Here is a 13,239-nt window from a genome sequence, read left to right as displayed (position 1 = left end):
TCCGATGTCTAGGCCAGTCCCTTACGACGCTCCTGATTGGCTGTTGATAATCCAATCACAGGGCTGGAAACTCTCAGTCTCTCTCGAGAGAACACATAGGCAGGATGTATGTTCCACCTCTCCTGAGGGATACTTTTGATAGACGTAGCCCTCAGGAGAGTTGGAACATAGATCCTACCCATATGAACTCTCGAGAGAGAGTGATAGGCTTCTCAACAGCCAATCAGGAGCGCCGTCAGGGACTGGCCTAGACATCAAATGCACGGTTGATGTGAATCTACTGTAACAATTATTTCATAGTGGAGCTGCTTTGAGGTTTTCCTTCTGTTACGCCTTTCAGAACTTCTTTATTCTCAGTTTCCCCTTCAGCTCTGAATGATCTCATGGGGTCCCTGGAGTGCCTGGCCTCTGGTCTCCATTCCTTATTCCAATTCCAAAACATTCCCATTCAGACGTTCCTGACGCCAAGAAGCTGGAGAGGTACCCAATGATGATGGCGGTAACTGACGCCCACGTGCGCCACGTATGCGCCCATCCAGACGACGAGGCCTGGTCCGTCAACTGGAAGAAAGGAGTGGCTTCCATCTTCCAGGTTACGCTCCCCACGAGGTCAGCCGTCAGCTCTGGCCTGGAATTCATCGAGGTAAGAATCTGAGTGGAAGTTCTCTCCTGCCTCTTCTCTCCTCAAGCGTCACTGAGAGACGTTGCAGCTATAGTAGATTTGCATCAACCGTGCATCTGATGTCTAGGCCAGTCCCTTACGATGCTCCTGATTGGCTGCTGATAAGCCGATCACAGGGCTGGTAACCCTCAGTCTCTTGAGAGAGACAGTTTCCAGCCCTGTGACTTGCTTATCAACAGCGTCGTAAGGGACTGGCCCAGACATCAGATGCACAGTTGATGTGAATCTACTATAGTACCATGTTCTTAAGTTCTGAACTCCGTAGGGGAATAGTGCCGTCAGCGCACCTCATGCGGTGCGCTGTAGGCATTACTTAAGGCTCTTTGCAACGTTCCTTCGGCACCTAGCTGCAACCCCTTTCATTCTCTTTACTGTACCTCCTTTCATATTCTCTTTCTTCCATCTTACTTTCCACTCACCTAACAATTTTTACATCATGCAACTGAGAGGTTTTCCTCCTGTTACACCTTTCAGTCATTTCTACTGCTTCCTTTTCAGGGCTGAATGACATCATGGGTCCCAGCGCTTAGCCTTAGGCCAAAATTCTATATATTTCATTCAAGTTCTCAAGCCAGCTTCTCGCCGATTTCTTTTTCTGGAGTGGGGTTGCATTGTAGGCCCTCATAGACGGTTAAGATGTCCTGGTAATCCACTCAGATACTGACCAGACCCATTGCTAATTAGTTTTATTGACCAAATGACCGGCTGTGTATAGAACGTGCTACTGCCTGGCAGTTTATGGCGGTCACCCATGCAAATGCTGACCAGACCCAAGGATTTATGGTGTTGGTTGTTGGATTTTAGTTTGCAATTTAAGTGTTTTAGCTTTACTGTTTTCATCTTTATGTTGTCATGTGAGTCATCTTATACTTTTCCCTTTATTGTCAATACTCCCGTTTTCAGTATCCCCATCTGTATGGATATAAATCCGTTGTGATTTGCTATCAATATTCAAAAAATGAAATATTAATTAGTCCCCCCAATTTTTTTTATTTACATTTGTGTGCTACATGAGTGAAAATGGAATGAGAAGTATTTTTTTACATTTATATTTCTTTATTTGTTTATAACACTTCTCTTTTCGTTTTGACATCTTCGCAATCTGCTTTCTGCGCATTGGATCATTCCTAGATAATGACCCCAAGGTTTTTCGGAGGTCGTTGTCTATTGGTCTAATATTTCTTGGAGGTCATTATCTTTATGATATTGACAGTCTTTTGTTCATGCTTTTACGGTCATCCCCAACGGGTTAGTATCTAGGAAAGATCCCTGCACATTTTATGTATCTAGCAATTATTATCAGGATTAGTGACTTATGATTTTGTACCTTTCAGTATGTTATAAACCAGCCAATCACTCAATAATGAGATTTGTTGCACACTCTCATTTCGTATCGTGAAAGGTCAAGAGAAAGTTGCACAGTTGAAGTGGCTTATTCTTTTGCATTCCTACTGTTCATGATAACTGGAATTCCAGATGCGTGAACAGGCAGATTTAGCCAGTGTAGAGACTATTCGGCTGTGTTCTGAATTCTGCTGAAAGCTGCAGTTGTTGCAAGTTGGTAGGAAGGATGTGTTCCTTGCAATGAAAAGGATACCATGTGAATATTGGGATTCGAATAACCAGTTGTAGCGTTGTTCGTGTATCTCATAGCCATGACCCCTCATCAACGGAAGAAGACTTAGATATTTAAAAATGTACCCAGTTTTAGGATATACAATTCTTCCTCAAGCATATTTTCCTGATATTTTATCTCTCACCCGCAGGAAGACGTTGTTGGCAAATGTCCAACGAAGTACGAAGTGCAGAAGGTTAGAAATGCCATAACAATAAGGAAGGAGAAGATCCATCATCGCTGCAAGCACCGGTACCCAACACCCTTCGAGACGGCTTCCCCGTGGATGAAGTTCCCTGTCCCGTTAAGGGAATCTAAAACAGTCTGCACGCAAGAACTCATCAATGGACTCTTCAGAGAAATAGTGTGCGAGGATACGAACATCATCCGGCCCTCTTTTGGTGCTTACAAGTACATTGAGGCTCACCAAGACTCTAGACTTCGTTACAAATCGCAGACTCCCAAGATCCCAGAAAACGTGCTGCATTTCAACGGCCCAATGACCAAGAAAAGCCTGTTGCTTGATTATAGCCCTCCTAAAAAGGATGCGTCGTTGGTGCCTCAGTTAGACGAAGTATTGAAAGAAATGTGTGAGAAGACGAGGATGAGTATAGAGGAAGAATCAGCAGTCTTAATGGCCAAGGTGCTGCACATTTTACGGCGTATCCCTGGAAACTCTATTGAAGCAACTTTAAGAAAGATCACTGCAGGTGAAATATGCTCCAATTATCAGAGACTTGAGTCTTTGTTTTTAGATGCTATAGCATTTGTTCATGAACCAAGTGCTGTTGGTATTATAGTAAAAGAGTTAGTTAATGGGAGAGCAGCTGGAGGACGGGCAGCCCTTTACACAGTAGCCCTCCACTTGACCCCAAGGCCTGATATCCAAACAATAGAAGCTTTAAAACCCCTTTTTGAGGCCCCGTTGACTCTTGGTCTCGAAAAGCTCGCTGCTGCATCTATGGTGTATACATATTGCAAACATAATACTCACTGCGAAGAAGAGACTTCTGTGAGACAAATTTCTGAAGCTGTTGCGGCCCAAGTCCAGCAGTCCTGTGTAGCCTCTGGAGATGAAGAATCGGACCAAATGGCTCTTGCTTCCTTGAAGGCCCTCGGTAATATGGGACTCATGACCCCAGAGGCTGCCATGTCAGTCATTGAATGCATAAGAAATGATGGAGCGCAAAATAATGTTCGCGTAGCAGCTGCTCAGTCCTTCAGGAATGCTAAATGTCAAAGGCAGGTACGCTAAGTAGGTAAGCGCACTTTAATACTGGTGTGTACATCCCAAATTGGCAATTTAAAATATTTTTTTTGCAGGAAGCGTATCAGTTGCTTGAGATAATACTATTACTGTTTTTCAACAGGTAACTCAGCATTTACTCACCATTACAACTGATCAAGCCACAGACACAGAAGTTCGCATTGCGTCCTATCTTGCTGCTATTCGGTGTGCTGAAAGCGAAGACCTGAAGGAAACCATTTCAAAGATTGCCCAGGAGGAAAATACCCAAGGTTAGACTCACTTGAAGCTGAAAATTTTGTTAGAAAGACATTTCTTATAATTCTCGAAAAGCAAACGTTGCACACTTTTTCTTTTGAATTGATTCTCCATTTTCTTGATTTCCAGTTCGAGGTTTTATACTCAGCCATCTTCTCAATCTTCAAGAGTCCTCAGATCCCCATAAAGAAAGGCTGCGATACCTCCTCAGTGATTTTATTGTGCCAGTCAACTTCACAGCTGATTTTAGGAAATATTCCAGAAACTATCATATGTCTTACTACAATGAACCACTCGGACTTGGAGCTGGATATGAATCAGATGTCATTTTTACTCCGGGATCTTATTTACCACAATCGATAAATATGAACCTTACCACAACACTGGGTAGCATTCCAGTCAACATGGGAGAATTTGGAGCTAGAATTGAAGGATTAGAGCCTGTCATTGAGCAACTGTTAGGACCGAATGGCTACTTCCAAAAAACTTCTATGAGTCAATTTATGCATGTCATTATCGATATTCTTAAAAATGCAGATACTGAACTATTTTCAGAGGGAATTGGGCAACAAAGGGAAGAGAGATCCATAGATGTTTCATCTGTCTCTGATTTCCTGAAAAAGATTTATAAGAAAGAAAAAGGAGGCAGACAAAAGGCTGATGCCTACGTACGATTTGACGGACAGGAAATGCTATATGGGTCTTGGGCCAGGGACTTAAGGGGCTCGGACATAAAACATCTCCTTGGTTCATTTATAAACTACTTGACCGAGTCTCTCGATCAGCTTTCAGAACTAAACCTCAATGCTGCCAGAACTGCTCAGATGAAATTTGATTATAGTCTAGCCTCTATCCAGGGAATCCCACTCAAACTAGAACTTGAAGGAACTGCTCTCCTTGGATTTAAAATTGACAGTGAAGTCGGCTTTAATAGTATAAAAAGGGCAACCATGTTGCAAGTCCTTCCTAGTGTATCACTGCAGGTCAATGGCTTTGTTGGATATGATTCACATCTTATCAGAAATGGGCTTAAGATGGAGAACTTTATATCAAGTGACAATGGCTTTTTTGTCAGAATTAAAGTGAAGGATAGAAGTGAGCTGCATGTGAACTTCATCCTTCAAGGGCCAATGAAAATACTTGACATCAAGAGTGAACTATACCTCATGAAAGCAATGGCTGGACATGGAGAATCTAAAATTGTTCCTCCGTCAGTGAGGGATGTTAGGATGAAAAAGAGCTCTTGCATTGTTGACATGGAGCCAATAACTGGGGTGAGGCTATGTTATGACTTTGATGTCCCAAACATTTTCCGAAGCACAGGCTTACCACTTGGGGGACCGTCAGTGTTCAAATTGTTTGGAAAGAGAAAGTTTCCTTTGAGGGAATTCTCGTTGAAGACATCTGTCCATCATGATGGAGGAATCAAACTAGTCAGAGTTGAAGCTGAAGCCACTGGTTCATCAACTCCTCGAAAAATTGTGAGTACTATTATGTATGAAAGAACTTCCGAGAGTCTTCATGTTTCTGCATCTGTAGAATCTCCCAACTCCCACGGTCACTTCTGGGTTAATTTGGTGCGTCAGGATCAATACAGAGCTTTGGAAGTATTAGGGAAGTGGAATTCAAATGGAATACAGACACTCGGAGGCTTCAAGCTGGAACTTAAAACGCGCTGGAATTCATTAGAAAAAGAGATTATGATGAAGGTCTTTGCCACCAAAACTTTCATCTTTTCGCCAAGTACAAAGATAATGGAAGCCACATACAGAGAAACGAGCAATGGTGAACTAACTAAGTTTGATGTCAATGCTCATACCTTGAATTTTCTCAGACGTTTCGTGTTTCTCAATGTCGAAGGTAAGTCGCTCTTGCACTGCGTACAGTTGATAAATGGAAGTTTGCATATTGATAAGATATTACCTGCATTAACTTGTACTCTAAGGATATTCATGTTTCTTTATCCAAAGCTGGTGCAGATTTGAAATACAACAGAGAGTCAAGAGTCTTGGTGCTTGAAAGGCTTCGAAAATTAGACATGAAATGCGTAATAGGAAGTACAACATTCTTAGCCTCAGTGCAGAGAGAAAGTGATTCCAGATATGCATCTCTGGTGAAGATATCACAAAAGCAGATGGAACTGGTTGGCATCAGTGCAAGACATGAGATCATCCACAGTGAAGGAAGAGAACTGGAGACCAAAACTTCAGCTGAAGGTAAAGAAAGTCTCAGTCCTCTGATTCATGGCTTCTTTGCAAAACAATATTCAAATATGCTGCATTTTCTTGTCTTGCGAGTAAATTGAGTTTGGTAGTAGAGACGTTTCCCGTAGGGGATAGTGCCGTCAGTGCACATCACGCATGGTGCACTGTAAGCATTACTTAAGGTACTTTGCAACGTCATTTCGGCCCCTAGCTGCAAACCCTTTCGTTCCTTTTATTGTACCTCCATTCATATTCTTTTTTCCATCTTACTTTCTATCCTTTCCTAACAATTGTTTTATAGTGCAAGTGCTTTGAGGTTTTCCTCCTGTTACACCTCAGTAACCTTTAACTCTCGTCTTTCCTTTCAGAGCTGAATGACCTCATAGGCCCCAGCGCTCGGCATTCGGCCTAAATTCTATGTTCTATTCTATTCTTGATGGTAGACGGTTGTTGAACCTTTCTCATCTCAGTCAAAATTTTAATTCTGCATGAAATAACATCTAAGTTTTGACATTTTCAGGGTGGATTAAAGACGCATCCTATAAACTAGCTCTAAATGTAGCATGCAGGAGTCTTAAGAAGGGCGTTGCGCTTTTGATAGTGCGAAAGATGGACAACCAGAAGCTTGTTGATATTGATATCATGCATTTGAAAGGACCCGAAATGTCAAGTACAAAGTTTTTAGTAAGTATTGTTTAATCTTACTTGTGAGATCTTGTCTTATACTAAAGCAGTATGAATTTGGGTTGTATTCTATAACAATATTCTCTGGTGAAAGATGATAATACAGTATAAATACATTGTATCTGTAACAGCACTAAACATTTTCTTAGATATAAGTTCTGGTATCAAATATTGTTCTTTGTAGGTTGATATTCCAGAGTATATGAAGGTGATAAAAATGGAAAGCATATTTACGAAACAAGAAGATGACAAATATATGCTAGAAGTTGCCTTAGTCCATGGCCGACAGACAGTTCTGCACATTACAGGCCCTGTTACAATGGTATTATCTGTCCACTCCACTTCAAAATTTGAAGCAGATTTAAGAATCACCCCTTTAGCTAGCAGCCCGCTCACCGTGTCTTCAACTCTTGAGTTGTCTAGTAAGAAGAATGTCCTAAAAGTGATGACAAAGTACCAAGAAGATGTTGTCTTTTCCTATGACTGGGCCATTCAGGTTGACAGAAGTCAGCGTTGGACTATCAGAATGGATACGAGATTCCCTTATCTTGCAAACTGTGAAGTGGGAGTTATAATAAAGAAAGACGCTCTTCACGTGAGCATGAATACATTGATGTTCCCAAAAATTTCACCCTCAAGAAGGATAAAGGCCCTGGCTGATGTAAATCTTGAGACTAAGGAAATAAGGACAGATATTGCCTGGGATGCAGATCAGGATCCATCCAAGAAATTAACAGCAAATCTAAGAGTTACTCAGAGTCTTGCAGATACTGATTACTTAGGTCTCAGGTATGTACTAAAGTTACAGTCTGTCATAATTCAGAATGTAATTTCCTAGTGAGCAAAAATTAAGTTTCCATGGAATTAGTCTCTTTTCTTTTGTAATTGTATCGTTGGACTTTTACATGTGCATTAAACCATTGTTTATCACATTAATGTTAAGAAAAACTGATTAGAATACTCCTTGTTCATTCTTTTTGCAGTGGGAATGTAATTTACAAAAGCAAGAGCTATAGGCTGCTTTTAGAAGCATCAGGCTTTGATCAAAATCCATGGAAACGTGATGCAAGATGTCAAATCACTATGCCCACTGGAGAAACCCTTGCATTGGACATGAATGTTGCTGTTCAGAGAACGGATTTGTCTACAGATCTCCATGGACAAATGAAATACAAAGACTTCAACAATCACCATTACCAGTTCAGTGAGAAACTGGAATGGCAAACATATCATTCGCAGGGAGGATTCATGGTTGTCTCTCAGTCAAGTATGAGTCTCCGACCAATCAAGTGACTACACTGGACATGAAAACAGTATACAGTAACACTGCCTCTGAGAGACTATTTCTCATTCAGGTAACTATGAAATTTCACTTCATTTCTTCAAAAAAGTTCATGTCTATTGGCTAAGAAATTCTTATTTCTGTGCAGCTTTTCCACTGTAAAGGAGTAAAATGTCATTATATTTATCTGAAATGGACATTACCATTAACAATAAACTCAAGCACGTCTTGCTTTTCTTTCCTAGACAAAGATAGCATCGCCTTCCCTTCATGTTCCACTGGATGTTGAGCTGAAATTAGATAACAAGCAGGGCAACTACAAGACTTACCTCGTTGCGCATTCAGATGCTCCTCTCAATATTCTTGACTATGAAGTTGCACTGAAACTGCACAGAGGAATCGAGAGGATCGTTGTGCAACTCGATATGACTGCTGCTCTTACGTTATTGGAAACAATCCATAGGTTAGCCAGTCTCAGACTGGAAACACTTTATACGTCTTCACCTTTGCCAGAGCTGCATAGATTTTGTATTGACTACAGCAGACAGTCTCCACAAAAACATTCATTGATCCTCAAATTTCCATCCCGCACTGTAGAGGGGGAAATAGAGTATTCCCCAGCTGAATACTCATTGAGATTTTATCCAAACAAAGAGAGGAGCGAATCCAAATATGAAATTGCTGCATCAATCAGCAGAACGGGAGAAATGCCACCAGGCGAGATCACTGGAGTCCATGCACGTGTTAGCCACCCTAGTCTGAAGAGGGACTTGAAAGTTTCTCTGCAGTCCAGAAGAGAATCTCACGGAATACAAGGTACAATAGACATTGACATCTTTCAAAATGAAGAGGATAAGGTAACTGGGATACTATCATGCCATGCTGAGACGCCTGACTCATTCTGGATGGAGGCTACTTTAACAGTACCAGTAAGTTTACCATATTAATATTTCGTGTTCAAAGATATGTTAAGTTTTATTCTGACAGAAAGAAAGTAAGTTTTCCAAAGAAAATTATCTTGTACTAAATCAGGTCCAAATGCATTTCAGGCACTCAAGACAGAACCATACATAACTGCAACTGCAGCTTATACACGGCATATCTTCAGCTTCAGTATTCAGAGTTCTGAATCCCTTTCTATCCCTGCTTCACTCATTATTGCTGGAAGAATAGATCGTAGCCAGGATGGGAGAGCTGCACTCGGGTTCTCTGCCGAACTGGAGGATCAGTCACTACTTGAGTTTTCAGGTTCAGTAACTCACGAAGAAGGGCCCCATTGCTATGGATTTGGTCTTCATGCTATTGCCCACATTTTCCAACCAGATTATTATGAAATAACATCCAGATTTTGCAATCCAGCTTTTCTTGAAATTTCTGTGAACAAGCAGAGGAAACTGGATGTGCTGAAGATCAGACTTGGATATCTTGACCCCAGTACTGCAGAAATAAGCTTTTTGGTAGAGGATAAGGACACCTTACAAACCGCTCCCATCATCATGGCTAAAGTTGATCTTGTGTCAGATACTCTGATAAACATAGGCCTTGCTAAGGACTCTGACAAGCTCTCTTGGGCTAAGGTATGTTTCCATACTAGACTTCGGTTAAGAATTAGTCATTAGGATCACATTTAAGAGTTTTTATTCATCAAATTACTTTTACCAATTTTTCTCTAGACATTTAACGATGTTCTTATAACTTTGAAAAATTTGTTTGGCCTTTAAAATGTCTTAATAACCATTGTGAAGTCATTTCTGCATATTAATAAACAGTTCTGTCAAAGCTTAAGACGAAAATAATGTTTGTATCTGGGACATGGTTGGGGAACGGGAACAACTAGTATGAAAAGGACCAGTATTCCTAGAGCTATCTGGAATTGACTCAATAGAATCACTGTGACATTGGAGACAAATTGAAATATAGTCTTACATTCATAACTCCATGTTAATTCTGCGCTCACCATCTTCCGTCTAGAATTGGGCTCATGAGGAGTGGACAAGGATTTCTTCATCCATCACTTCTGTGACGTCAAAAATAACAGAGAAACTGAGGATGCATGCTCATCTACAGCCCTTCCATTTTCCTCCTTCGGAATTCTCTGACCTTCTTGAAGAATTACGAAACGAGCTAAAAGAAATTGGAGGAGATATGAGCCGTGATGTCAGAGAAAACCTTCTCTTGATTTACCTGAAGCCTTACTTTGAAAGTGTCTGGTCCCTCCTGCAGCAAGTGGAGAGGGACTTATGCGCAGTCCGTGACAGCATAGATGAAGCATTCCAGGAGGACTTTCAGGGCTTATTTGATTCCCTGATCAAAGGTAAGATGCATGGCAGAATTCCTATCTGAGTAAAGGTTGACTCTAGACTATTGCATATGGAATCAGTTGCGTCTCCATAAAGACAGTGTTGACTTATGATGCATATAGGTAAGTATGTAGACAAGAAGCACTGAAACCAGATTTTTAGCTTTTTGTGGCAGATAATTTTTATATCTTTTACCATCTTGACTTTTCCACCATCAGTTATAAGAACAGTAACTTATCTGTCAGCAGCTTGCTAAACTGGCAGTGGACTTAGCACTTTGAACTAAGGACACGTCATGGGATAAGGCTTAGCTTATGAGGAGTTGAGTGATGAGTATGACCAGGTGTCAATTTCTATAACAATCGTGTAGAAGTTTTAAGAATTAATCAAGTCTGAATCGGTAAGTGTTACAAAGTGAACAGGAAAACTAAAGGCCTGTCCACACTAGCGGGCATGCACGTCGGGCATTTCCTGCTGTTTATATTTTCTCTCATTTCTGAAGCAGTGTTAACAGACAATCTCATCGTTCTGGCTCCATGCTCTGCCAGTCAGTACAGTGAAACGGGTTATGGGAACAGCGTTTGCCTGACAGGCAGTGCCCGGTAGTGTGGACAGGGCCTAAGAATAATACCCTAGTGATGCTGTTAATGTATTTTCATGAAAGGCTTTGGCCATCATCCATTAGCGGAGATTTTGGTTACTTCTGAATGCAGTTCAATTTGGGCATCCTCGCTAATCTTCAGAAACAGATTGCAAAACACTTGGGACTGTTGTTTTTCAAGTTTTTATGAAATGCACACAAAGGATATTTTAATGAAATTTTACAGTTGAAAATAGCCTTAAAGAATTTATTGTTATCACTCAGCCACTTTCTGCAAAAACTAATTCCCCATTAATAATGACGTCAATGATTTTTCACAGTTTTTGTAAAGATCCTTGAGATGTTCGAGGAGGGCCAAACTCCGAAAATTGTTCAGTGGATCATTGGCGTCATTCAAGATATTCCTGAGATTCGCAAGCTTCGAGAACTTATAGATGAATTGATCCACAATTATCCAGAGGAAGTGGAGATCTTGAAAGAAATGGTAGCTAAGATCATCAGCAAGTTGGAAGAAGACACTGATGACATCAGAGATGCCATCAGCAATTCCCCAGCTCTGCAGAGAGAAATAAACTGGTTCTTTAGGAATTATGTAAGTATTCTGGAATTCGTATCAATATGGTCATTGCAAAAGATGTCAACATGTCTTTTGGTGTATAAGCAAGAAAATGTATTAATTTAGCGTCACAAATGACCCTTTATCTTTTTCCTCAGAACCGCATACTAGGTCTCCAGATGAACAAATTCATCACTCAAGTCTTGCATGATTTGCTGTGGGTGTCTGTACAATATGAGGAACATCTTTTAACGATATCTGTACCAACTAAGAGACCTATCACTTCCCTAACTCAAGCTCTGCAATATGCACTACCACAACCCACAACACTGCTTAGTGACATAGCCTGGCTCTTCTATTCATTTGACCCTAAACCTTTGAAATATCTTATCTGGGGTACCCATGAATTCCTCCCAAGAAAAATGAGTAATCTGCTTCCTCCATACAACCGCACAGCTCTAATAGTTGCTGGGAAAGAGCTCCTGACCTTCGATGGAGCAGTTCTGAGGTCACCCCCCTCGCCTTGCAGAGTCCTCCTCCTGGGTTTTAAATCTAATTCTCTTTTCATGGAACATCCACATCCTGGAGCACAACAACAGCTAACTCTAAAGACATCAGAAGCTGTTGTTATTATCCCACCAAATCATCATGTGTCCATAAACGGTCATGTCATGGCTGGAGCTACAGCAACGCGATCTGGAATCAGCGTTTCGAAAGTGAGTGGGAGAATAACGGTTTCGGCGCCCTTCATGACTTTGGAGATCTACACCAAATGCAACGTTGTTTCCGTCATCGTCTCTGGCTGGGCCTATGGAGAAACAGCTGGATTACTCGGCTCCTATGATGGAGAAGTAGCCAATGATTGGCTGATGTCCAGTGGTTCCCCAGCCCCAAACCTTCAAGAGCTAGTGAGATCCTGGCAAGAAGACCAACACTGCCCAACTCCTAGTATTTCACCAGTAAACCCGGCAGGAGTTCCAGAATTGAAATACTTGCAGTGCCACGTTTCTCTGAGTGTGCACAACAAATGCCGTGCTATCATCAACCCAGATCCGTTCATAAAGATCTGTTATGCTACAACGAAACCCTCTGACGCACAGATGGCTTACCATGCCATGTGTGCTAGCAAAGACATCACCCACGTGTTTCCATCTCTTTGATCCCTGTAAACCCATCGAAAGGAAATGAAGCCCTTTTGTAGGATGACCAGATACTTCTGCTTATTGAAGCGATTTATCGAAATTCATCCATGAATGAAATAATCTCAAATTGTGGCTATGATTTCCTTACGGCTTTTTGAAAATTCAGTTTTGTGCTCAACCATATTACAACCAGGCGTTTGTAACATGGTAGTATGACCAGTAGTATCCAAACCCTAGGAAGGTGCTATTGCGATGATTCACTTAGCTGGATGTCTTATATATACTCTTCGGTATTTACACATGCTTCTATGTGTGCATATATGTGTATGTATTTACATATAGTACATATTATACATTAATGCATTTGTTAGGCCCACCACCTCTAAAGAGGAAAAACGTATATAAATATATATATAATATATATATATATATATATATATATATATATATATATATATGTATGTATGTATATGTATTAAATAAATTCTTCTGTTAAAGCAGGATACGTCTCGATTATGAAAGACCCATATATATACATATATATATATATATATATATATATATATATAGATATATATATATATATATATATAATATATATCTATATATATATATATATATATATATATATATATATATAGAAAGATAGATAGATAAATATAGTGTGTA

The 13,239-nt window shown here is 40.5% G+C and overlaps 1 protein-coding gene across 1 annotated transcript in view; it reads left to right on the top strand.

The window, feature by feature from the left end:
• Positions 1–12,980, top strand: part of LOC135197160 (vitellogenin-like) — a 17,398-nt gene extending 4,418 nt beyond the window's left edge. The window contains 14 exon segments of the mRNA XM_064224140.1: positions 453–643; positions 2,449–3,543; positions 3,668–3,815; positions 3,931–5,661; positions 5,772–6,017; positions 6,526–6,689; positions 6,874–7,478; positions 7,673–7,953; positions 7,956–8,044; positions 8,217–8,900; positions 9,021–9,548; positions 9,943–10,285; positions 11,193–11,464; positions 11,587–12,980. Coding sequence (XP_064080210.1) covers positions 453–643; positions 2,449–3,543; positions 3,668–3,815; positions 3,931–5,661; positions 5,772–6,017; positions 6,526–6,689; positions 6,874–7,478; positions 7,673–7,953; positions 7,956–8,044; positions 8,217–8,900; positions 9,021–9,548; positions 9,943–10,285; positions 11,193–11,464; positions 11,587–12,588 — 7,379 coding nt within the window. The 3' untranslated portion in view covers positions 12,589–12,980.
• Positions 12,981–13,239: the final 259 nt, after the last annotated feature.

The sequence above is a fragment of the Macrobrachium nipponense genome, chromosome 18, assembly GCF_015104395.2.
Source record: "Macrobrachium nipponense isolate FS-2020 chromosome 18, ASM1510439v2, whole genome shotgun sequence".
Taxonomy (NCBI): domain Eukaryota; kingdom Metazoa; phylum Arthropoda; class Malacostraca; order Decapoda; family Palaemonidae; genus Macrobrachium; species Macrobrachium nipponense.
This window is presented reverse-complemented; position numbering and strand designations above follow the sequence as displayed.